Source organism: Taudactylus pleione, unplaced genomic scaffold (genome assembly GCF_031769625.1).
Source record: "Taudactylus pleione unplaced genomic scaffold, aTauple2 ptg000136l, whole genome shotgun sequence".
Lineage (NCBI taxonomy): Eukaryota > Metazoa > Chordata > Amphibia > Anura > Myobatrachidae > Taudactylus > Taudactylus pleione.
Genome location: NW_028284538.1, coordinates 5985455 through 6013132, shown reverse-complemented (window position 1 = coordinate 6013132; position 27678 = coordinate 5985455). Strand labels below are relative to the sequence as shown.

Sequence of the window (27678 nt, the reverse complement as noted above, 5' to 3'; positions counted from 1 at the left end):
GAAAACGAGGAACAATATCATCTTTTCGATACAGGAGATGTCCATAAAAAATGATGTTTTGTCTCAATTTTATATCAGAACTCGTGATGGTTGGTGGAATGAAATGAGCCAGATCTGAACCGCTCATCTCTATCTCAAACGTATTCATTATTATCACCCAAGCCACCTGGTTTCTGTTCTCATCATGTGTTACAAGAACCTGGCATTTATTTGCTCCTTATGGGTACACCTGCACATTACAGGTGGTGTACATTCCAGGTTCTTGACACACTCTAATACAGTATATCAACAGGTTACTATTAATTAAAAAGGGAAATTATTTTTCCTACTAGTTATATATATAGCGCGCACATTGGGCCTGATTCATAGATGTACGCAATGCCGATATTATGCAGATCAACCGATTGTTTGCCATTGCGAATGCATGTCAGCTGCACTGCGCACTTTCAGCGATTGGTTTGCGATTACACCCGCACAGAGGATACATTCATTCACAAAGTAAGTGACAGTTAGTCAGTGTTTGGGGGTGGTTTCATGGGCGTGCATAAATTAGCCATTGCGATGCATGAGAGCTCTCAGCATGTTGGGAAAAACGCAGTGTTTGAGGCAGGTCAGACTTGACTTACAAGCTGTGTGGCTGCCCTATATGCGTCAATGTTACTGATGGTTATGCTGCTGTACATCATCAGACGGATAGGAGAAGGCAGCAGTGGGCATCCCTATGCTCGGCTAATCTTTGGAAAACATTAGCATATTTTTGCAGCTGTATTTCATGCGAAATCGCAGCTGCGATTGCTTTAGAGTAAATCTGTGAACCAGGCCCATATTGCTGTTATGCTAGAAATGCAATTGCTAGAGATGCTGGATTTGTAGTCTCTAATATTGTAGAATTACAATGCATTAATAATTAAAATACATTTACCAGCCTGAAAATGCACAGACTAATCTCAACCTCCCCAGGATAACAGTGGAAACATAAATACAGATATAAGCCCTGTCCACCTGTAAGAGTCAGCACCATGATTCTCTCATTCATTGACAGTTATTACAACCAATGTCAATTTCTGCAGGAAAAGATAGACAGTAGGACATATGCATCTATAGCAGATCTAGGTGGCTGGACACACAGACTGTAACGCTGCATTTTTGAATAGTTGCAGCCAACTCCGCAAAGTACATATACAATGGAGAAACACAATAAGGGCTCATTCTGAGTTTAAAATAAAGCGGAAAAAAAACAAAAACAAGTGACATTGCACCTGGGCAAACCATTTTGTAATACATGAGGAATCAGGATGTCAACATGGTTCAAACTGTCAACATGCACCATGTAGACATCCTTAGAATTTTATTTTTTTGTTTATTTTTTAATTTTTTTGTTTATCCTTAGAATATTGAAGTCTGAATGGATGCTGCGCGCATGCCTGGTGAGGCTGGTGAGGCTCCCCCCAGCCTGACGTTATTTGGAGGCGTTCCATGTGGGCATGCCACTCAGATAACATCACGTAAGGAGGCATGGCCTATGTTAATTAGGCCACACACCCAAATTTGGTCAGCCGCACATGATAATGAGCGCAGAGCACTCAGCCGGCACAAGGCGCTATTAGCGCTGGAGCCGGCCCTGCTGCCATTGTATACCTTTGTTTCCAGACTCAGTCCTCAGTGTCCTCTTCCTGCGAGTCCTACTCCTGTGTCCTGCTGGATTCTCCCCTGTTCCCGTGTCTATCCAAGCTCCGTATCTACAGTATGCCTAGCCAAGACCCTCCAATTTACCTTTTGTGTCACCTCTGGTTTGTGTCTAGTCCCAGTGTGTACTCGTCGATTCATTCTGCCAGTTCAACCATATCAAGTACTGGTTCTATTACAAACTCCTACCTGCATCCTGAGTAGCTGGCTGCCACAATCAAGGCCATATTCAACATTGCAGGTACAACATTATTCACACCTGCATCCTGAGTAGCTGGCCTGCCACAACCAAGTTCATATCCAGAACTGCAGGTTCTACATTATTCCTACCTGCATCCTGAGGAGCTGGCCTGCCACAACCAAGTTCATATCCAGCATTGCAGCTTCAACATAATTACTACCTGTATCCAGAGTAGCTGGCCTGCTACTATCCAGATATGCATCCTGATCCTGGCTGTTTCTGTGCATGTATTCCTGTGCCAGTTAATTGCAAGTCTTCAGACCTGCAAGCTAGTTTTCTGCAGCAGACTCCAGTACACACCTGCACTTGTTTGTCCCTTCAGTTACTATTGCCTTTCCTAGTCTGCCTGCAGTTAACTCTTGCCTTGTCTGCTGCCATTACTCCAGGTAAACTTTCTTTGTATCTCTGCCTATTGCATGAGCCCCATCAGCGAGCTCTAGGGGTCTCATGTAAATAGTGCAGGTACATCCATAACATTATCACCAGCCAATCACTGGAGTATAGCAAGATGGGTCCTGCTCTGCAAAATCCGGTCCAGTCTTCCATCTCAAGCCAAGCCACTTCAAGTCAGGATCCGGATGAGGATCCAGTTCCGGCCCTGTTCAGCAGATTGAAAATCTGTGAAGACATGCATCTTCTCACATCACAAGCCTTCCTAGGGCTATCCATCCATGTAGATGCTCTGCAGAATCAGATTTCTGCACATAAAACTTTTTCTAAGAATTCTAAGCTTTGTCAATCATATGGAACCTTTCACAGTGACCGTTCTCTGCCCCCTAAGGTTACCAATAATGGGAGTCCTGAACAACTGAGGTTTTTTTAGGCTCCTGTTGAGCAGTTGATGACATCATTCCCTGAAAAAAGTCAGCAAGTTTCTGAATTATTTGGAAGTTCTTCGAATGCCTCAAAAGTTGCTTCCCTATTTACTAAGGCAGAAAAGACCACAGATTCCAGTTCCCCTAGTCTAGGGGTGACCCCTTCTGTGCTGTCTGAAAGGAGATTCCAGAGGTTTTGGTATCCCAAACTCTCCAAGGCTGAGCACCAGCGACGAAAGTATGGCCTGCTATGCTATGCATGTATTGTGGAAGTGCAAGTCACTTCATTAAAGACTGCACCATTCTGCAGCTCTAGAAAAAGTGACACTCAACATCTCGACCGACATGTCACCTCAAGTCGTTGTTCCAGACTCCCTAACTTCCAATAATGGTGCCAAAAGTTTCCTTGAAGGGGATCAGTTCTATAACTGGGGTCCTCTGACCCGGAGCCCCAAGTTAAGATTTGGGAACCAAATGAGGAAATGCAAACCTCCCATTCCCAGGGTAATCCCTGATCCTATAGCCCTAGGAAACACATCTAACACAACCATTGAAGGAGGGCCATCTTGCTGAGAGGCATTTCATCTGTCAACAACCTCTGGAGAGGTTTCAAATACCATTACAGATGTCCTAGCCAATGACCAATCTTCAGGAGGAGTACCCCATCAGAATCCTGAAGGGGTACTTAAGGTCCGAGAAGTGTCTGCCTTGCCTGAGGTCCAAGAGGGTCCACCCATGTCTGCCTTGCCAGAGGTCCGAGAGGTGTCTGCCTTGCCAGAGGTCCAAGAGGATGCACCTATGACTGATTTGCCTGATGTCCGAGAGGGACCACCCATGTCTGCCTTGCCTGAAGTACCAACTCCAGAAGGGGAGCCTGAAATACCAACCCCATATATTGGGGATAATGTCTGATTCCTTGAGCGTATATCTATGTCTCCAGTTCCAGGAACAATATTGGGTCTGTCTACCCCAGGAGTGACATCTGATTCTGTGGCCCTAGAAAAGACATCTGATTCTGAAGCCCCAGAAAGAGCATCTGTCTTCAAGTCTAGTCCTGCAGCCCCTGAAGGACTATCCGATTCTGTATCAAGTCCTGAAGCCCCAGAAAGGGCATCTGTTTTGAAGTCTAGTCCTGCAGCCCCTGGAGGGGTATCGATTCCAGCTGAGACCCCAGGAAAGGGGATAGTTTCTGTCGAGTTACCTCAAGGGGAGATTCCAGCTGAAGCCCCAGGAAGAGGGGTAGATCCTGCCAAGTTCCCTGAAGGGGAGATTCTAGCCGAGACCCCAGGAGGGGTAGATCCTTTGAAAGTTCCCTGAAGGGGAGATTTTAGCTGAGACCCCAGGAGGGGTAGATCCTGCTGAGTTCCCTGAAGGAGTGATTCCAGTCAAAACCCCAGGAGGGGTGGTTCATTCCTTGTCTCCAAAACAGACTTCTGAATATCCAGTTTCTGAAAAAACTTCTAACCTGTCAGTCCTGAGAGGGGCACCACACCCTGTAAAGTCTGTAAATAAATACCAACCAGTTAATTCAGCAGGAAATTCACAGCATCCTCCTGAAGACTCTCAATCCATTGTACTGAACCAAGACCCATACCTAGTCATTTTTTATGGAAAATTAGAACAATATCATGATCTGATGCTTCAGTGTCTTGAAGTAGCTCCTCTTCTTACTCCAGCTGAGACCATTCGATGCTTGACTGTCCTTCAGAGGGGAGGCTTTGAAATGGGTTAAGCCATTTATTTGGTCCAATGATCCTATTCTTCAAGATTTATAATCCTTCAATAATTCTTATAAGCCTTCAATAATTATTAGAAGATTTGGTGGTCCTGGCATAATCCTTTCTGACTAGTCTGGAAGTTCTGCATTGTCTGCCAAAGAACTGCCTATAACTGAGCGCAGAAAATCTTTGATTTACCAATGCACCAACAAGAAGAGTCAAGCTTGTAAGAACCAGGCTTCTGACGACTTCCAGTCTCAGGTCAATCACAGCACAGTGTTATCTTCTTCAAGGTCTCCAACCAGGAAGATAACGGTTGGTTTTGCCTCTTTGTCCTCATCTTGTAAGGAGTTTTGAACAAATCTGATCTATTGTATCCAATACCCATCCAGGCAATTGGACATTCTGGCTTTGCCCAATCTAATCGTGTTTCTTTTCCAGTACCATCTGTCTCTGAGAAGAACACTGTAATCCTTCCTTTGGATGTGGATTCTAACTCTGATTACAATTCTGAAGCCGAAGAATCTCCTTTGATTGAGGGTACCATCAGTTCTGACAATATTTTTGGTATTACCATAGTCAGACCTCAGCAATCTCGCAGAAAGAAGAAAAAGTCTTGATGTAAAACTTGAGTTGCTTTGTCCATCTGTTTTCTAGTTTTCAGTTCCTCTTAGTCCTTTTGGCGTCTCTGGAGTCCACGCTCAAGGTGGGGGGTACTGTTACATGTGCTGCTGCGGCTCTCTGCCTAATTGGCTCTCAGTTGTTATCCTAGCTCATAGGTTCTCAAACTCGGTCCTCAGGACCTCAAACAGTGCATGTTTTCCAGGTCTCACAGAATCACAAGTGAAATAATTTGCTCCCTCCACCAGTGGATCTTTTAAAATGTGTCAGGTCAGTGAGTAATGAGTACACCTGTGCACCTGCTGCATGACCTGCAAAATTTGAACTGTGTGGGGTCGTGAGGACAGAGTCTGAGAACCACTGCCCTAGCTACCTGACTCTGGCTGCTACATGCAGTTACTCACCTGTTGGTAGTCAACGTTACCTGAGCCTGATGGACCAATCACAGGAGACATCTCCCTTCATTAGGGATTCAAGTCAGTTCCTGCCTGTCGCTGATATTACTAAGTTTCTGCATCTAGTGGATGTTCACGTGGTCGCTGCACGCTGTGCAGTTCCTTGCTCTTGAACCCTTGTTCCTGTAATTGTATACCTTTGCTCCCAGACTCAGTCCTCAGTGTCCTGTTCCTGCCAGTCCTACTCCTTTGTCCTGTTGGATTCTGCCCTGTTCCCGTGTCCTTGCCAGCTCTGTGTCTGTTCCTAGCCAAGACCCTCCAGCTTACCTTCTGTGTCACCTCTGGTTTGTGTCTAGTCCCAGCGTGTACTCGTGGATTCATTCTGCCAGTTCAACCATTTCAAGTACTGGTTCTGTTACAAACTCCCACCTGCATCCTGAGTAGCTGGCCTGCCGCAATCATGTCGATATCCACAGAGGAGTAGCATGGAACCATGGTGCCCAGAGAAAGTGCATTTATTAGTGCCCCCCCACCTGTACTCAACTCTGCCAGTGGGATATCACAAGCCTGTGGGGAGTCTACTGAAATGAAGAGAAAAAGAGCAAACAGTGACAGTATCACGCTGGGCATTGAGGTACCATTGGGGGAATAGAATGCTTCTGTGATGCACTATCTGACATTAAGGGGTAGCTCATTTGGCACTGCTTTATTTATGTATAGCACCTAGGATCTTACTTTTATCTCCTTAGAATGATTGTTATTAGTCAGTAGAGGAGATTGTATTATATATTCTGATCATTTTACTTAAATTGACAGAATACATGTGCTAAAGTGAGATTCCACAGGGTGCACAGCTTATTACTGCAATTACTGCTCCGGGCAGCTATCACTGGGGTGGGAACACCTATGGGAAGCTCCATTCTCAGCTATGCTCCTACTTCACAAATATACATTGCACCTACATTAATGTGAGTACTACTAAAAGACCTTTCAAATAACACTTTGTGGTCATGCCTATGAACACCTCATTACTTTAAATAGCAATACAGTGACTTTTTTAAAACTCATACCTGCCAATAAGAAAAGGAGAGGAGAGGGGTGGTGACAGAAGCCAATAAGAATAGGAGAGGGGAGGGGCAAAGAGTTGATCAGAGAAGGGAGGTGACAGAATCCAAAAAGAAAGGAGTGGACAGGGGCAAATAGCCAATCACATGGTAGAGAGGAGACAATTAAAGAGGTGAAAAGTGACTGTAATCAATCTGGCAGGAGAGGGGAGGGGGGTAATCTGGGCAGTTTGAGGGAGCATGAAATGTAGAAACGGATCTCAGATCTGTAATTTATTTATTATATAAAGCAAACAAACCGAGATAAAACAGGTTGCCGTCATACTGTGCAGTGTCCCATGAATTCCGGAAACCTGAATGGCGCCGTCTGTCCATTTTGGTGCCCGGAGCTCATGCTCCACTGGAACCACCCTCGCTACTCCCCTGCATATCCAGCATTGCAGGTTCAACATCATTACCACCTGCATTCTAAGTAGCTGGCCTGCCACAACCAAGTTCAAATCCAGCATTGCAGCTTCAACATAATTCCTACCTGTATCCCAAGTAGCTGGCCTTCAGCTATTCAGATCTGCATCATGACTGTTTCTGTGCATGTCCATCTGTGCCAGTTAATTGCAAGTCTTCAGACATACAAGCTAGTTTTCTGCAGCAGACTCCAGTACACACCTGCACCTTCAGTAATACCCCTTTTGCACCGGAGCAAAAACCAGGGTTATTGCAGGGTTAACCCGTGCAGCTCCTTGGTGTAAAAGGGGTGAGGGTTGGATCGCCGGGTCGAGTGACCCGGCAATGCAACCCAGGTAAATAGCAGGGTTTAACACTGGCTTAGCCCGTGAAACCCTGCTGTTTGAACGGCGCACTCCGGGTCACGATGACCTGGAGTGCGCCGCAAGCTGGCCGATTGGCCTGGCTTCAGTAGCGCTTGGAGATGACGTCATCTCCAAGCGTCCACTTTCACGCTGGAAAAGCCGGGTCTATGCAGACCCAACTCCGGTGTGAGCGGCGCCGACTCGGGAATATCCTGAGTCGGCACCGCCTAAATTTCGGGTCTGATCCGGATAGGAACCCAGTTCCATCTCCGGGTCAGACCCGGAATTTTGGTGGAAAAGGGGTATTACTATTGCCTTTCCTTGTCTGCCTGCAATTAACTCTTGCCTTGCCTGCTGCCATTACTCAAGGTAAACTTTTTGTGGATCCCTGCCTATTGCATGAGCCCCATCAGCGAGCTCTAGGGGACTCATGTAAATAGCGCAGGTACATCCATAAAAGTTTGCATTCTAACCATAATACTGTAATACTGGCACCACAAATGCCAATATATCATGAAACATCAAATTAGTCCAAAATAATGGTGTGACCAATAAATAAGAACAATGGTTGAGAACAACAGAAATGAAATTGATATAGTGAACAGGCATTATGGCATGCATGTAAATGAGGTAAGAAGACCATAGCTGTCTGCTTGTGTGCGATTATCTGACCACAAAATGGCCTCTTGTAATCTGGATGCTAGGCCCAACCACTGAACAGCTTGATCTTTCCAATTTGGCCATCCATATTACTGTATGTAATGGAAGATTTCTCTGGACTATTGTATTATTAAGGATATATTTTAGTATAAAGTAAATTAGACATTGTCTCTTATTTTATATTAAAAATACACTTCAATATAACTTACTATTTTAATTTGTAATTCTGTTACATTGTAGGCACCATAATAATTATAAAGATACGGATCAGAGATTGCTAAATCAATGCTAATTAGGATCAATGCAATAACACTGACAATTGTGCTGATGATGTTCAATGATAGGGATCCTCTCACCTGTGCAGACAAAAAGAGCAAACAATTAATGAAAGGCATATTCAACAGTCTCTCTCAGCAGTCCCATGTTCACAAATCTGGGGTAGACTCGTAGGACCAAATGCAATAGGGTGCCGGATTCTGTAACTGGCAAGATAGCGGTCTAATCTAAAGTGACCATTTTTAGTATGACAAAACGAATCTGGTTTTCGCTAAACAATGTTGAGTGTAATTCGGTCACAATGTTAACACTGTCCAATCGATGTCTAACATGTTTCATTCCACTAATGGTACGTTATCAAAGCTCCAAAGCTGTATCAAATCCAATAGTTCAAAAGCGGAGCAAGACATGTCAGCAATTGATTGGACAGTGGAAACATTGTGAATGAATTACGCTCTGGGAGTCTTTCATCACAGTTACCTTTTTATGGGATGTATTCGGCTTCCTGGTGCATACATTGCTGGCGTCAGAATTCCATCGCAGGAATCCCGACAGCTGCGATCCCAATGGTGAGTATTAGGGTTAGGTGGAAACTTAGGGTTAGGGAAAGGGTCAGGGCTAGGCACTAGGGGGGGGTTATGGAGAGGGTTAGGGTTAAGCACTAGAGGGAGGGTTAGGCTTTGGGAAGGGAGGGTTAGGCTGGGGGGGTATGGGTGGTTAGGGTTAGGCTACCAAAGGGAAAGGTTAGGGTTAATCTGCGGGAGGGGTGGGTTAGAGTTAGGGGTAGGGTTAGGAGAAGGGTTAGAATGCAAACATCCATGCGTCGAGATTTCCACCATCGGGATTTCGCTGCCAGGATACTGACCACCAGTTATATCAGTGCAGAGATTGCGTGACCAGCCTCTTTTTATCAGTCTCCTGCTGTCATTTAAGGTTCCATTTATTATATAAACACGCTTTTTCTTTTCAAATTATTTGCAGTATTGCAAAAGGCACATAGGAGGAGGGAGCATCAGTCAGAACTACAAAATACTAACTACTACTGTAATTCTGCCTATCACTATCAAAGGTTATATTTAATAGAACATAACTATGCCTGCCTATTACTATCACTGAACATATCACAAGACAAATGTATGGACATATTATTTATTACCAGTTATTTATACAGCGCACACATATTCCGCAGCGCTTTACATCGAATATTTGGCCACTCACATCAGTCCCTGCCCCAAGGGAGCTTACAATCTATGTTCCCTGTCACATGTGCACACACATACACACTAGGGTTAATTTGTGTTGGGAGCCAATTAGCCTATCAGTATATATTTGGAGTATGGGAGGAAACTGGAGTACCCAGAGGAAACCCACGCAAGCACAGGGAGAATATACAAACTCCGTACAGGTAGGGCCGTGGTGGGAATCAAACCCATGACCTCAGTGCTGTGAGGCAGTAATGCTAACCATTACACCGTCTGTGCTGAGTATAGAGTATATCCTGGATAGGATAGGATCTCTGTAACTGGATCACTATTTGGGATATTGTATTTTATTCTGGACATTAAAGGACACTAATGGAAACTGTTTATGTATATGGCATAAAATTTTGATTTTGAGGGGAGGTGAGCAGAGTTGATGAAGGAAAAAAGCAGGACATACTTTGTGAGGCTGCAGAAAGAGAACCAAGAATTGCATAAGATAAGTTATTAATAATAATAATAATTTTATTTATATAGTGATTTCTCCCAAAGGACTCAAAGTCGCTTTGCAGTCATCAGAAAACATGGTACATGTTGGATTTGGTATTGCAGAAAATAGAAAACCACACAGAGATAATTAAAAACAACCAAAACCTAGAGAGCACAATATTGCAGCATTTGTGCAGACATTTTGAATAATAATTTTCACAATTTATACATTCCACCCACAATAGGTACCAGATAAAGGAGCCATCTTAAGTGCACTATGTAGGATTACTGTGGGTGGAATAGATTAGGCCTAGATGAGATGATACAAAATGGGTGGTTGCAGTATCCTAATGCTAGGAGTAGAGTCCCACCATAATAGTCAGGTCCATGTATTTTTCATCCCATCCACAAGTGTACCAAGTGAGGCAGCCATGTTGGGCACACTACGAAGGTTACACTGTGGGAGATAAGCTGTACAAGTACAAGGACCCAAGGCAAACTGACACTTGTGTGGCAGTATGATATACCCAGTTTGAAAAGATATACATGAAGTACATCCTGCCCATGAAAGATGCACTTCAGTGGAGGTATAGCCCACCGGCATAGCATAGTGGTGCAGAAGTAAAGGGTACAAAACAGGGTATAGCAAACGCAGCAAACAGTGATGCAGTTTTGGCATGACATATACGGATGACTGTAATATTTGTAATATGATACGCACTGAATAAATAGATCCATGTGCCTGTTCATCCTGCCCAAGAAAGACCATCCAAGGCAGCCAAGTTAAGACTAGTTCATACCAATTATTATTTCTATCAGTCTCAGGGAGGTATGTACTAATGGAAAAAGGTGGCCAAAACTCTGAAAACTTCAATTTTAAGTTTGACTGTCCTTCCCATGCATATCAAGCTCCAGAAAGTGAAGCTTTTTGGAGTTTGTACCCAATAGGCTACACCATCTATAGATTGCATTGCCTAAAAGAAGCCTATGGGATTCTTTTCACATAACTACCCAAGAGGGATCCAATAAAATCCCTCCTAGTGTCCCCTGTGGCTCACGCATGTGCTGGCCAACAGATAGGGTAGCAAATAGTAGTGAAGATGTAGCAAGACGTAGCAAGAATTAGAGACTCAAGTAGCAGTGGAAGATATAAGTCTAGTGTTTATTATAGCTGGTATAGGTCACAGAAATAACTGAAGATATGTTACTAGACACAGGCCTGATTATAGTAGCTTTGGAAACTAAGGTAGCAGTGATGCTGTTGCTGAACATGGGACTGGTACTGGTATTATTGGATGCTATGGAAGCAGCTTTACTGTGGATAAACACTGGGCTGGTAACAGTGGTACCAGATGCTGTAGATGCAGTGGTACATGAGACTGGACACCAGCTGGTACCAGTGGTACTGGATGCTGTGAATGCAGCGATACTGTTGCTGGACACCAGGATGGTACCAATGGTATTGTATGCTGTGGAAGCAGCAATACTGTGGCTGGACACCGGGCAGGTACCAGTGACACTGGATGCTGAGTATACAGCAGTACTTTAGCTGTCTGGACACCGGGCTGGTACCAGTGGTACTAAACACTGTGGATGAAACAGTACTGAGACTGAACACCGGGCTGGTACCAATAGAGCTGGACACTTAGGATGCAGCTGTACTGTGGTTGGACATCAGGCTGGTACCAGTGGTAATGGATACTGAGGATGCAGCAGTACTGTGGCTGAACAGCAGGCTGGTACCAGTGGAGCTGGTACCAGTGTAGTTGATGCAGCTGTACTGTGGCTGGAACCTGGGCTGGTACCAGAGGAACTGTGGTACTGTGGTTGGACACAGGCTGGTATTGTTTGTACTCGATGCTGAGGATGCTGTGGTACTCTGGCTGGACACCGAGCTGGTACTGGCGGTACTGGATGCTGTGGATGCAGCAGTACTGTAGCTGGTCCCTGGGCTGGTACCAATTGAACTGGTTGTCAAGAATGCAGCAGTACTGGGAGTAGGCTCTGGAAAGGAACAAGAGTTTTGATGACTGGAAAGCTAGATCTCAAGATTTAGGACACTGGGGAGCACAGAACTTCACCTTTGGCTTTAAGCCTAGATGGACGTTGTACTGGCAGCTTGCCAGCATTACAGGAGGTGCTTTTATACTTTTGTCAGGAAGCTGATTGCACAGAGGACCAGGAAGGAACTTGCCATTGGTGATGCAGTGGTCAGTTGGTGGGAGATCCTCCCTGTTGGACGCTGTAGCTGCCTGCACAGAAAGCATGCAGGCGCCAGTGGTGACAAGAGGAGCAAGCCATCCCAGCAGGAAGGACCTGAAGTAGAGCCATGGTGAAGGAAGGCAGCCGGTGGTTCATCTGTACAGGTAATTGCCCTATGACTGAGGTCTCTGGGGACGGTTGTGACACCTCAGTTCTTCCAATCTTTACACAAGTAAAGTTGAAAAAGAGGAGGAGGCTGGATGATTAAAAAATGCTGCACACAGCCCATTGGGCCATGGGCTTAACCTGCAGTCCCATAGCAACATTTCCTTGGGGACCCCATATGTCTACATATACACCAACTTCCCCCCTAGCACCCACCCCGCATTACTTAACTCCTCCTGAGCCTGGCGCACCACTCCTTCTCTCCTCACTGAACTTACTGAAGCTGGGAGGAGGTGTGGCTGTGGTCCAGGGATGTCATCATAGCCATTCCTCCACCCAGCTTCTAAGAAGCTGATGTAATTTTTAATCAGGTGACGGTCGTGAGCCAATCGGAACTCGTGGACCAGCAGACGATGCTGATTGGCTGTTAGTCCACAAGTTCCTATTGACTCGTAACCGGGTCCTGATTAAAAATAACATTGACGCTATACTTGACTATAGAGGGTGCAGGGAGTTGCACCTTGCACCCTCTATAGTTATGCCAGTGAGCTTGGCATGGCAGCGATTTGATATAAATGCCATTTTGATTTTGGTGAGTGTGATCAGTACCAGCAGTGTCCTTGCAATTTCACTAATACTGTAGTAATGCTTAATCAAGACAAAGTCTGCATTACTATAATGTGACCTCCAGCCAATCATTTCAATGAAGAGAAAACCCTAAACTGCTCCATGATATCAATAGTCCAGAAGGATTAAAGTAAAGCATAACAATTTAATGATGATACGTCCCGTATCACCTTTGAACTTCAAATAACTTCAGGCCATCCTGCTATGTGGACTCCTGAGAGCCTGCAGCTATTCTGATGAAACTATAGGGACACTCACTCATATACAAAGTAATGTAATCCTCTTGATAACAGTAATATCAGGTACTGGGGTCCTCCTGGAATTTACTCTTGAATGTTTTTTTTTATGATACAGAGGGCCTGTTTCAGAGATGGACACTATGGGGGTATTCAGTATGGAGCAATGTTGTCTCCACAAAAAATACCATGGACCTCATGCCCAATTGTAGAATACCGTGGGTATGCGCACTCTTGATACCTATTATATAAATACTTCTACAGTAAACCTAAGAAAGGAACCGTCAGAATATAGGAAAGGAAGAACCCTTTGTGGGGGCACAGAGTTCAAAAACATATTGAATAATAAAACTTAGCTTTTAATATATATAGTAAGATAAAATGGAGGGGGGGGATTTGTTTCACGAGGCACCTGAGGCCAAGTAAATATAACCTCTTCCAAAGGAAAAAAATCATCTAATATTGACATAAATGATATCAACCAGTATTTATAAAAAAGTGTTGATACCTTACTAGAAGATTGTTTTTCAGAATATCCTAGATTGCTGGTTAGATTACTTAATCCCAGGATATTTTTCCTTCTGAAGAGGTTACATTCACTTGGTCTTAGGTGCCACGTGAAACAACACCCCTCCCTCCCTTTTATCTTACTATATATATTAAAAGCTACATTTTATTTTGCATTATTCGATTTGTTTTTGAAGTCTGTGCCCCCACAAAGGGTTCTTCCTTTCCTATATTCTGAGGGTTCTTTTCTTAGGTTTACTGTAGAACTATGTATTTGATACAGTATGTGTTCACATTGCTGTTAAACTTGGGAAGCACCACCAACCTTAATATATTAGGAGGTTATTCTCCTGCCTACATACTTACTATTAGTTGGTATTGGAAGTACTTATTGACTCTGATACTATTGTTTGTTCTTGTTCAGGTTATTTTTCTGTTGTATGTCCTCTCTTAATATCCGCAGTATTCAATAAAAAAAATGCATGTGGGGTTTTCAGCACTGAAAACCTTGCGGTATGAAAAATAAAAGAAATACTTATCTCTCTGGTGGTCTCCACAGCTCCTGGTCATCTCCCCTCCATATTTGCACTGGGGAGGGGGCTGCTGGGGGGCAGGGGGCTGCTGTGAAGGGAGGTGGCTGCTGGAAGATGTAGTTCTCTCTTCTGCTGCCTCCAGGGGGGCTCACACACACACACACAATCACTCACACATATTTACACACACTCAAACACACTCACACATACTACACACACTCACATAACACACTTACACACACCGCTACTGCAGAAGACAGAGGGCCTCATTCAGAGGCGGTCGTTAGTTGCAAGCGGTCGCCCTGAATCAGGGCGGCCGCTTACATCCTGAACGGTCGCCTCCTTGTCGATCGCTAAGCTGTGGGTTAACACTCACAGCTCTAGCGACCGACATGGGTGATGGCCGCGATGGTCAAGACCATTGCAACCATCGGGGCTTACGACCAGACCCTAAGGTTGGGTCTGGGCTCTCGTAAGCCCCAGGGAGATTCCTGCTCTGATCGAGCAGGAAGCTCCCCACTGACATCAGAGGGGCAGCCCCCAAATGGCAAGCGTTCTGACTGGAAAGCCTCCGTTTGGCCGGGCACGCCCCCTGCCCGCCAAACAAACGGGGCGAGCTGTCACTCAACATCGACAGCTCGCCCCATTTGCTACGAGACCGCTAGCGACGGAGCGCCCATCGCTAGCCGGGCCTCGCGCATGCGCACGACGGAGCCAACTCCGTCGTGCGCATGCCCAGTGGAGCAACATCAAGTTGGTTGTGAGCGCTCAGCGCTCACGACCGACTCTGAATGAGCTCCAGAGTCCCGACGCTGGAGTGAGAAGACACAGTTTCGGAAGGTGAGTAATTACTGACTAATTAAACTAAGTGGAAACTTCCAATTGCTTAATTGGTCATAAGGGGGGGGGGGGGTGTAGGCAATATTAAGAGCAATATTAAGTTTAGGAAAAATTGGTTGTGCACTGGAGGTGCGCAAAAAAACCTCATGACACACAAAAATTAAAACACTGCACCTACTGTAATTGAATAGCAAAAATCCTCCATTGCGGGAAAAAACCCTGCAGGTGCGGGATTTTTGGTATTCTCGCAAATTTAATTCTCCCTATAAGACAGGTGTGGCATATCTGTATGCAGCGACTGTGCTACAATATCCAAAATCCGCAGGAGGTGTCTCAAGTACTGATCCTCTGCATCCTCCTCTAATCCTTTTCTCTACTTAAGAGAAGTACTCCTGCGAAAAAGACACTGCAAGTACATAACAGTAAGACATCGTTGCTGATCATGCCACATATGTGCACGTGCATAGAGGCATGCGGCCTCATACGTTACGGTATGCTATGGCACACACTGCGATCGCACCATGCAATTCTATGGGATCGCGTGTGCGACTAACCATTTTTGGGCACGATTTACCGCACAAGCTGCAACAATGTAACTGGGCATATAGGTACATATATTATTGTTTTTCCAGGTTAGAAAACTCACCAGACACATGCTGGGTTTAGACTGGGCTGCAATTGTCAGAGATCCTGCAATGATGTACTGCAAAGACAAAATACATTGTAAATATTACATATTATATAGATACCGGGTCCGATTCAGAGTCTCGCACATATAGACCACATCTGCGCTTAAATAAAGATGCAGATTTCTGTCTGTATTCAGAATCGGCCATCTGTAAGTGGCCACATATCCCATATGAATCCTTATCCACATGATTTTACATCACCATACTTCCCATCGTTTTAGAGGTGTAAATTGGGACTTATGAAAGGTGGGCGGGGCCTCATGGCGTGTTCTTGTTGGAAATGCTGTACTCGTGAACCATGCTCCCTCTTTTGTCATGCTGGGCAAGGCGTCTATTTACCATTTGCTCTGCTAAGTAATGCAACTCCCTCTCCATGGGACACTGCAGTGGGGCAGTGGGACAGTGCCAAAATTGGGATGTTTGGGAGGTATGGCATCACCCCTATTCTTGGTGTAAAAGATCCACTTAAAATCAGCCAGATCTCTGTGTACCGCCTCTGAAAAGCCCACAATTTCATCTACATGCAAACATTATGCTCACGGCTCACTTATCCTACCTGTGAATCCCCAATTACACCCATTTTGTGGCAAGTAGAGATCTGGAAAACCTATAGATTCGCAGAAATGGAAGTTTGGGTTTTGGCAACTTTTAATCGCGTACTCATTGCAAAAAATCATACTCATTGTGAAAAAACATGTGAGGCTGAATCAAGCCCATTATATATAGCAGAACATGTGTACATGTAACATGATCATTATATATACCGTGTAATATGATGATAGGCAGGTAAAGTGATAATAGGCAAGTAAAGATTAATAGATGGTTAATGTGATATTTGGCAGAAAGTAAAGATAATTAGTTTACTTTCTGCCACAAAAAAAATACATAGATCCGAATACTTGAATAAGTTTGAGGAAAGATAAGCACCCTGTTTAGTAATTGAATATTGCTAGTTTACCAGGGGTTAAAGGAGAGGAGGAGGCGTAGCCAGGAATGTGTCCATCAAAATAATAGCCTATGGCAGCAATAAAGGGCAGGGCCCCTACTATTCATTATAAATGGCCTGGAAGAGGAGCCATTTTTCCTCTTTTCCAGTTCTGGAACCAGGAAGGGCTGAGTATTGCTGTGTCACTGCATTTCCTGGTATCTGCTACTCATTCCATTTCAGCCAGTCCCACTGTCCTCGCTCTTGCCTCTCACCTCACCCCTGCGTGTCATTAGCATGGGCGATTTGAGGTTAAAGTTATGGCAGCACAGAGGGTGTAGTGGTTAATGTTACTGCCTCTCAGGGCAGACTTTGACGGTTAATTTCCATCCTTGACCCGAATGTGTGGTGTTTGTTATGCTCTCCTTTACTCTGGTTGCAGGGAGCGGATTAGGAAAGGCAAGTTTGTGGGCATGTTTGCCACTGCGGCGGTTGCGAACAGGCATAAACGGGCAGGTTGTTTGTAGTGGTTAGCATTCCTGCCTCACAGTAATAAAGGCTTGGGCTTGAATCCCAACAAGGTCCTATCTATGTGGAGTTTGTATGTTCTCTCAGTGTTTGTTTCAGGCGAAGGCCTTGTTGGCATTTTGGGGGTCGGTTACCGTCATTCATACCTGATTTGGTTAACTGGCTTGTTCCATTTTGCGGTGAGTTTTACTGGAAAACCCGGCCAGGGAATGCATGGATGTGCTGAAGTACATGCAGTTTTTTCAGGAAGAAGCAGGAAGGTTAGACAGTGTTTCAGTTCGAGATTCAAAGACGTGGAGTTTTTTGGTTGAAGGTTACTGGGCAGTCCTGCACACCTTTGGGTTCCGTGATAGCCTGGAGGCGGCACTGTCCAGCCAGTCCAAGTACCTCAAGTGCCGGTCGCGGTGAGGGCTATGTGTCCAATAATGCCCAGTACAACAGGGAGTAGGGGTAAAGTGCATTGAATCCTGCAGGTGGTGTGGTGACAGCCATCGGTCAGTAATATAGCCGCATTGGCGGTGCAGGAGTGGATCAAGTGGATATCGAAACAAGAAGCGAGGGGGTGTTACATGGTGTTAGAGGGTTTTAATTTAGGTTTTCATTTGCTTATATTGCACAATATATACGTCGTATTCCTAACGGAACCTTCAGTCCGTACGCAATCACCTGGAACTCATTAGGAGTAAAATGGGTAGTGGAGGTTAGATTAGGGCGCATGTGTGGCTTTTTCTTGGCTTTCCCGGGGAATGGATTTTGTACCTCACCTTGGGGTTTGTACCTAAGAGGGTGATGGGCAAGTTTAGATTTATCCAGCATCTTTCCTACCCGTAACGGTGATCAGTCAATGACACGTTAGATTCGGCAGTTTGCCGAAAGATGTACCAATCCTTCGAGCAGGCACTGGTGATGGTGCCAAGTTTTGGCAAGCGAGCCCACCGGGCTAAAGTTGATATCGAATACTCTTTCCGTTTAATGCCGTTTTCACTCCATATCTTTTCTGTGTAAGGGAATTTGAGTCGCTGGAACTTATTTCTGTAGATTACTTCTTTCCAACGGGTTGTTCTGCTTACTTTTCCTTTGTCAACTGTTGTAGCTCAATTTTGCAATGGTGCGTGCAAGCATGTACATGTCACGGTGTGGGGCACCACAATTTTTTGGTTGCTTTATTGGTAGAGGGGGTAGTCATTGGTTTTAGTTTACAAGGTTTCCAATTTTCTTTACAGGCGTTTTTTATCGATACTAGGCAAACCGGTTTCTCGCTGCAAGGCTGAGGTCTCTGTTTACACGTTTGTCCTATCTGGGGAATAGATATGGACACTTTGCTAGGTCTTTGCTGATTGCTGTTGGATAAAGTTAGTGAATTGGGGAAGTGTCACTAAATCAGTTGCTTTCGCTTCTAGGCCACGAATTTTGATTGTAGAGTAATACCCACGGGCAGGAAATTGTCGTCGTTTGGACCACGCCATAGCCAGGATTCAAAATCTCACCATTTTTTGCTTGTCTCTGGACTTGTGGGAGGATCTGTACTTTTGTTTGGTAATGTTTCGGGAGTTCAACGGAGTTAGAATTGGCTACCTGCTCAGGTGGACATTTACGGGTTCAGTTGTTTGAGGACACGTCTATTTCCGTAGTTTTTGGTGATACCAGATTTGGCAGCCGGAGGATTATGTTATGCAGAGATATTTTAGGTGTAGTTCATGCTATCAATATTTATGGGGCTGATAAATATTCCCCGCAAATGCAGCAGGGGGTGTCATATACCTTCTGCTGCATTTCCATATTAGCAAGGATGGAATTTCAAAGCTGCCTGCGTGCAGCTTTGCTATTCTGTCCGATGCTGAATCACCCCCACAATGCAACAGCAGTTACATCTAACTGGAATTCAGCTCTGCATCAGCCCCAATTTATTTAGCAAACACTATTTATATGCATACAACAAGAAATGTTCCTGTGCGTTCCAAATGGGAGTAACTCTGATAGAGTATTAACAATGTCCATGGAAATGAAGTTCATAAAGATGAAGCACTGATATTGTCACTGTTTGCAAGATCCACTGATAAATATCCAACTGTAAAATGTATGTAAATCCACAATCCTCAAATAAAAGTCATCATAAGTCTTTTACGCCAGTATTTTCCGTATGTATGCCTTATGGGTGGCTTCTCTTTAACGTGGTTGCATGCAAGATAAAAAAGAGAATTGCCACCATAGCATAAAATCTTTTAAATGTTATTGCAATGTATAAAATAGACAAATGGAAGCGTACCTTTTATGACCTTTTGAGAAAGGTACACATTAACACATATAGGGGTATTAATATGCTCCCCCTATAGAGCGTTACCTTCCTGGTCAGCGTGCGCTCCCAATATAAGTTCACCAACGCGTTTCAACCGCAATATGGGTCTTTATCAAGGTGTACATAATACTGGAGTGACTAGGCATTTATAGAATGAAAAAGCCCGCCCTATGGGTTAATTGTGATTACTCACTTTCCTTTAGCAGCATGGAGCTGTCTGTCATCCTGTTGGTGCTGATCGGTGGTAATCCCCGCTGTGTGGAGAGTTCCACGTTACTTACACCATCATGTGGAAGTGTCCTGATTCCGGCATTGGTGTGTCACGTGATGCGTTCCACCTGTGTCACGTGATGCGTTCCACCTGTGTTGTTTTCTGCATCACGTGTTGCCACTATGCATTCCACCCGTTTAAAGAGCGGCTCAGCATTACTTGATGCCGCTTTGTGCTACACGTATACACCAGCAGCTTGAAATTGCTATGTTATGGGAAAAACTGATTGATGTCTCAAGCAGCCGCCTATATTAGTCTATAGGGTATGTGGTGGCAAGTCAGCAAAGAGAACATAGTAATTTGACCTGCAATTGCTGCATGTATACCCATGAGGAAAGTTAACATAAATGATTTTCACATAAAAACCAATCATGATACATAATACATACTATTTATATGCATACCTGCCTACTCTTCTGTAATGTCCATGAAACTTACGAATCTTGTGTGGCCCTCCTGGACACCTGTAAAAATGGGCAAGTCTCCTGGAGGCCGGCCGCAAAGAGTGAAGTGGGCGGACTGGGTGGATTGTTGATGCTATTGGATCATCATGACTCTCCACCTGCTCTATAATGCTGGAGCCCACTTGTCTGCACCACTCCATCCCCACATCACTGACCTCGCTGCCCCCTCCTGGAGGGGGCAGCTGAAAAGTCGGCAAGCACTGTATATTTCTGCATAATAACAACACCGAAATTGACACAAAGCAAACATTTTTCAAATCCAATCTTTTACATTGTTATATGGATTATCAAACTACATTCAACAGGATTTAAGAATGTGAATTGATGGCCTGATTCAGAGCCGGACGCTATTATTAGATTAATCGAGTATATCGAACGGCGTATGAACTGCTCGCTATTCTTGTGGAAGCATTTTCCTACTGCAATCATGCGAGCAGTTCAGACTAAAAGACAACCAAGTGACGTGGTCAATGACGCTTCTTTGTTAATTATGCACACCCTTTAAACGCCCGTTTTGACCGTTTGGCACGCCTGCGTTCAGATCTCCACTCCCCGTTTTCAAGCACCTTCCCCTGTTACCACCCACAAACGCCTCATCCTGTCACTCAAATTAGCAGGCATTCGCTATTTTGCGAGCACACGATTTCCAACCGCACTGACTGGTTCGCACATGCGTATTACAACCCATACGCATGTGCAGATGTGCGAACATCGCTCGGAGCGAATGAGCAGCCGCTTACAAGCGGCTCTGAATCAGGCCCAGAGTCTTTAATATTAACACCATTGCGAATGAGGCTTTAGAGACAGAATAACAATATAGTAACATTTTAACAAAACTCCTTTCAGCCCCTGAATCTACTGTACTGTACTGTACGTAAAACATTTTACAAGGTTTAATTCTACATTAAGATTAATATGATATCATTATTAAAAAAGTTTATAATTACATTTTTTCAGGATTCGCTTGTTGAAATGGTTTCAATACTTACAAAAATTGACCCCCAAAATGTTACACCAGAATACAATACTAAAAGCTGTTCGACAAAAAAAGATGCAATTCCCAGAGCAACTTGTAAGACAGCCGCAACAATCAGCACAATCTATGGGAAAACAAGATAATAGATTACAATAGATTCCAGATATGTTGGCATTATACACTTACATAATTTATACTGTACATTAATAGAGATTAGGATGTGAGGGAGGGGATGTAGTTGGCATCCCGGCAGACAGAATGCCAGTGATCAGAATCCCAGCACTGGATCTCGACAGCAGTCTGATTCCCGGGATATTAGTTGGTACTTAATCTCTCTCCACTGTATCACTTTCCAAGGCTTAGTACATCTCCCCGATACAGTAAATCATGTTATTATTTTGTTTAGGTTGTCTCAGTAAAAACTTACCCCCAGAGCTTTGGGCTTGCCTTTCCGAAATGTTCTGAAAAAACGGGATGATGAATCTATATTTTGTGGCACAACGGCAGCAAGATTCCACTGTAACACCTCAGGAGGGACGGCAGACATCTGTGTAGTAGGATAGACATTGTGTGCTGGGGGCCGTGAGTGCACATTCGGGTATAAGAGATCTCTATTCAACCTGGGAACAGCTGTGGAACCATCACACAGTAGAGTCTCATAGGTATGTGTTGTGGCTTCACTGACAGCATACAATGACATGATGGAGACTGGGAGAGAAAGAAAACCGTAAATAATATTGAAGTAAATAACAGAGCAATTATAACAGTGGTTACATTTTGCTCAGTAGCTGTAAGGTTTTAAGCATTGTTCAATTTTAACCTCTTCCATGTGGCACTAAAACCCACGGATGATGAGTGGAACACGTTGCTTGGTGTGAAGGGGGGCTGGAAAAAGTAAAAGTTTTTATACCTTTCCCGCATGTTCCGGGGACATACAGACAGTCAGTGGGGGGTTCACTGTAATGTAAAAAAAAAAATCAAAAAGGGAGAGACTCTTTAGGTCCCTCTATCTCCCCCCATCCATGTAACATAGAAAGATGGGCCGCTAATTTCTATATCAGAACTAAATTGTTCATAAATTATGTGTGTGTGTATTAGTCATAGGGATGCTTCTAAATAAAAGCACATAGCTCATCAGATAATACTATATTGTATATTTTGGTCACACATATCACTGTAGTGCCATTCCCATAATTTGTCCCTATACAGTATAAAGAGATGTCTAGTTAAATAGTACGGTATGGGTACAGGATGCCGGTGCTTGGGATCCCGGTGGGCAGAATGCCGATGCCGACATCCAGACCAGGTTACAATCCTCCAGGTAAGTAAACTTAACCTAACCCACCCCTTAACTCTAACCCTCCCTCCCTGCAGCCTAAACCTAACATCACCCCCTACTGCCTAACCGTAACCCATAACCCAAGGGCGTATCTATAATGGGTGCAGGGTGTGCAGGCCACTGGGTCCATACTTACCTGTCCGTAGTCACCAGCATGCTGCTCCACAGTGCTGGGCCGGCGATGCAGAGCAGCAAAATTACTGAGAAATGGTGGCTGACATTTTCATGGTGACTCTGCGCATGTGCAGTACTGCTGTCCCAGGAAAAATGTTTTCCTGAAGACCTGCGCATACGCAGTACATTCTGGCACTAAGCTGCTACACCACCTGACACGGCACCACATGAGAGAGGAGGGGGCCCGCATTGAGTCTGCACTTGGGCCCCCTACTCTGTTAAAATGCCCCTGACATAACCCTAACTCTCCCCCTAACCCCAGTGCTTACCGTCAGGATTCCGGTGGTCGGAATGCCGGCACTGGGATTCTGGTAAATGTCAGTATTCCGGCGGTCGAGAATTTGACCACATCCCGTTTAGTACAACTAGGAGTTTACCCCCTGAGATTGTTGATCTATCCTTGGTGAATATCTTGCGAGATAACCTAGTTCTTCATTTCACAGTCAGAATAAATATTTCTTAAACTTAATTATACAGTAAGTGCTACAAGCTAGAAATCAATATATTCCCTTGGGATCAAATATAATGTGCACTATGTTAATCAATATTAACTATCTGCAGTTAGCCTTATCACTCTGCATATTATTCACATGCAAGCATATTAATTTTCATTGTGCACTGACCCTCAAAGGGAAAAATTATCAGAACTAAATCTTATATATAAAATTACTTGTTCTGTTTGTTTGTTTGCCTGTCTGTCCGGTTTTTATTCGGACACCCCTGCACCTATTGAGATCAAGCCAATGCCAAATGGTCCAGTTGGATCCTGACCAGTTGGACCTCCTGTTGGTGTACGATGGGTAGAACTTTGACCGGGGAGCCTGTTCTGAGCCTTCTACTGGATGTATTTGGACAAACACTTCACAGAGTGGTAACATTGGATCCCAGAAAATATGCTAGGAGGTTGAGGTCCTGGTCATAACTCCCATTGGTGTACACTGGACAGAACTTTGGCCCGGGGATGCTGGACAGAATTTTAACCTGGGGAGCCTATTCTGGGCATTCCACTGGATGAAATTTGAATGAAAACTTCACAGAGTGGTGGCAATTGGTCTGGAATTCCCAATGAGGTGTTTGGGGTCCTGGTCGGACCTCACGGCGGAATGCAACGAGCAGAAGTTTGACCCAGGGAGCCTGTTCTGGACCTTCCACTTAATGGATTTGGATAACATCACATAATTTGGACAAAAACCTCAGAGTGGTAACTTTTGAATCCCATAAAACATACTAAGGGGTTGAGGACTTGGTTGGACCTCCCATTGTTGTATGCTGGGCAGATTTTTGACCCGGGAAGCCTGTTCTGAGCCTTCTATTGGATGGGTTTGGACAAGAACTTCACAGATTTGTAACATTGGATCCCAGATGAAATACTAGGGGTTTGAGGTCCCAGTTTGACCTCCCGTTGATATTTGCTGGGCAGAACTTTAACCCGGGGATGCTGGGCAGAACTTTGACCAGGGAAACCTATTCTGGGCATTCAACTGGATACATTTTGGATGGAAACTTCACAGAAGGGTGGCAACTGGTCTGGGATGCCCAATGGAGTTGTTGGGGTCCCGGTCAGACTTCAAGGCAGAGTGTGCTGGGAAGAACTTTGACCCAGTGTGCCTGTTCTTGGCCTTCCACTGGATGGATTTGGACACACATCACATAATAAAAACATAATAAAAACCCGGGTGATTTACTTTCTACCTACTCTCAGATTTTGCCTGTGTCTGCTCTCTCTCCTCACTGTCCACCAAACTGCGCACAGTGAGGAAGTAGAGGCAGCGCAGCTGCTTCACCCTGTGCTCCTATTACACAAATCTATCACACATAACAGTGTTTTATTTAATTTATGTCTGGTTAAAAGCATGGCATGTACTTATATATACTGACTTGTGATAAATGTGTTACATGGTGGTATAATGTGATACAGTATCTTTTGGTGCATCCAAAAAACCTGCTGGACATACTGAGAAACCTGATATACAAATGTAATAGCGTTGCCAGAGTTTCAATCTTCCAGTTATTAAGTTTTATTATGTCATGTTGTCCAAATACATCCAGTGTTTTTGTAAGAGCTCCTCACAGTGACAACACCAGCATCATTCGCAGAACATGCAATTTAGCACTTAACTTTTCACCTATATGATGCTATTTACTATTTAAATATTTTTTCTTATAATCTTGTATATATTTGATATAGATGGCAATTTGGACTATACGTATGACTTCAAACCAATTTAGCGATGTCTGTATATCGCCACTGTCTTGTGTCACATGACTTGGTGTCACATGACATCAGGTGACACTACACAAGCACTATAGAATAGGTTTAATTGCTACTGTATATAAGAAACACATTCTTCTTCTAAGAGGTGTAACCACCTTTTTACCCAGAGTGTTTATGTTTCTTTGTCCTAAATTACCCTATTCATTTTAAACTTTCACAGTAAAGGCTATGTTTTATTTCTAATAATGTTACTATAAATTTGTCCCAACAAGAGTCTTTGGTCTTTCTTCATATATTCTATGACTATATACTGACTCTAGGGAGCACCACCAATCTGATATTTGTGTTTCTTAGGGGCATTACTGTTTTCATTGTTGATTTTCTTCTGACAAAACTATATGATTAGATTTTTGAACCCAGTGCGGAGTCAGCTCACATTTTTCTGACACTGAAAATTTCGTCAATAGTCTGGTTAGGGTTAGGATTAGTTTTAGGGATAGAGTTTGGCTTGCTTGTCAAGATTGTCACCATGTCCACATTTTGTCAGTATTGACATGCTGCATGTCTAACCTATCTTTGTTAACATGCTGTACGGTTTGACATTTTGAGCTGCGACATGTTAACTGTGTTGACATAATGCTGTCGACATTATGATATGGTAACTTTGCACCTTGGCAAAACCATGCTGTACTGCAGGTGGGGGAGATATAAAATGTGCAGAAGAATTTATATTTGAGAGCGGCGTGTAAAAGGAACAGTATTTACCTTGCATGTAAAAAAATAATGTTGTGCCCCTTGCATAAAGTACATTCTATTGGCTAGACTGTTCTATCACAAGGTTAACGTCTTAGGGGTCTATTTACTAAGCAGTGTTAGGAGACAGAGTGAAAAGTGATAAGAAAGTGATAAGGTGCCAGGCAATCAGCTCCCAACTGTCATTTTTCAAACACAGCCTGTGAGATGACAGTTGGGAGCTGACTGGCTGGCACCTTATCACTTTCTTATCACTTTTCACTCTGTCTCCTAACACTGCTTAGTAAATAGACCCCTTAGTATCTTTTGCACTACAGTGAGATTCCAATAGCTTAAGTCAGAAATTGAAAGGACAATATAAGCAATGGAATATATCCAGATAGAGAGGCAATAAAGGTAGTAAGAATGAACATGGGGCGTAATTAGACTATTAGGCAGAGTTCAAACACCAGTAGTCTCATGAAGTGGCCCAGCAGGCAAAGAGAAGTCTAAAAGTGCGTATCCACTTGCTCATGGGGTAACATCAGTACTATTACAACATTGTAAACATACAGTTGTTCCTCATCTCCTGTAGTGCCTACACTGAATGATATGTTGTTCAGTGCAGACACCCTCCCTCAACACTGAACATGGCCAATCTGTCTTTATCGGCAGATTGACCATCATGTTCAGGCGATGATTGATGTCGGAAACAACCAGCGGGAGCACGCATCGCTGGTCATTTCCAACATTTTACTGGCAGATTTATGCATGATTAATGAGCGATTACGATGTCATAATCGTTCAATTGCTCTGTTTAATCAGCAAGTGGATACGCGGCTTAAGAGGTATGGTCAAGGATTGGGAGCCGGATTTGGTACACAGTGTGAATAGCTCCCGTCAGAAAGGCAACCAAGGAGAAGCTGTGAGGGTTGATCAAATGATGTGAGTTGGATTCAATAAATGGAAGGTATAGGCAGGGCTGTAGGCAAGGAAAATACAAGAGCAATGATCAGAAATAGTGAGCAGGTTTAGTACATAGTGGATTTGTTGCAGGCAAGTATGTTCCAAGAGGCAAGGTCAAAACAAGGCCAAGGATAACAGAAGAGTTACCCGAACGCAGCTTGGGTACAAAGTAGGTTGCAATAGTCAAGCACTGTAGAGTGCAGTGTTCCATAAATTGGGTTGAAGGCTGATGACATCACAGAAAAAGGAGATAAAAGTCCAGAGAGGCATGTATACACCATGGCACCCTAGATCCAGGCAATGTGCAGAACCACTGAGCACAGTGGTTGGCAATCACAGTGCACTGCTGTGATCTATATTGGTGGTCGAGCTGCAGGAATCAAGTCATCCACATTGTGAAAGAACAGCAGCACTAGAAAGAAGTCCCAGAGGCAACACTGGGCAGACCACAGCCTCGCAACTGTGCTCGCGTAGTTGCCACTTGGGGCAAGAACTCTTAGTTGTGATTGAGTGACCTTGACTGAGTAGCTGCACACAAACCTGAAATCACTTTGCTGATATCTAATACAACCATAGAGTCCAGAAAATGGTATAAATGACAATTTGTTGGCTTAATGCCAGTAGGTTTGGTTGCCAAGACCAAATGGCAGAGAAACAGGTATCTGAGCGAAGCAATGAACAATGAACAGTTCACAGACACAATGTAACAATATGTTTCTAAAGTAGTCCTGGATGTTATTAGTAGCTGTAGATGAGCGCAGGTAACAATCACAGGAGTTGGGCCACAGAAACACAAATATAATAAGCCTTTCTAAAGTATAAATGTTAACCAATGAACTCTAAAACACACTGAAAGACATGTAATGCTGAATGAAAGCAGAATGGTATGTACTGTGGTCAGGGGCAGATTGGGAACTTAGGAGCTCATTCAGACCCGCTCCCTAAGGCACGCTCGCTCGCTAGGAGTGATTTTCGCACAAGTGCGCATGCGTATAACTCACAGTGCACGTGCGCAAGTCA

The 27678-nt window shown here is 44.0% G+C and overlaps 1 protein-coding gene across 2 annotated transcripts in view; it reads right to left on the bottom strand.

The window, feature by feature from the left end:
- Window positions 1–21936, bottom strand: part of LOC148522940 (membrane-spanning 4-domains subfamily A member 4A-like) — a 42198-nt gene extending 20262 nt beyond the window's left edge. Inside the window, exons 1-4 of one of the 2 annotated variants that reach the window (XM_088473578.1) lie at window positions 21660–21936; window positions 21246–21356; window positions 15730–15786; window positions 8219–8365 (exon numbers count right to left, since the gene is read on the bottom strand). In XM_088473578.1, coding sequence (XP_088329704.1) covers window positions 8219–8365; window positions 15730–15786; window positions 21246–21356; window positions 21660–21932 — 588 coding nt within the window. In that variant the 5' untranslated portion in view covers window positions 21933–21936. The remainder of the gene's footprint in view (window positions 1–8218; window positions 8366–15729; window positions 15787–21245; window positions 21357–21659) is intronic. The other variant, XM_088473579.1, reaches the window with a different exon arrangement.
- Window positions 21937–27678: the final 5742 nt, after the last annotated feature.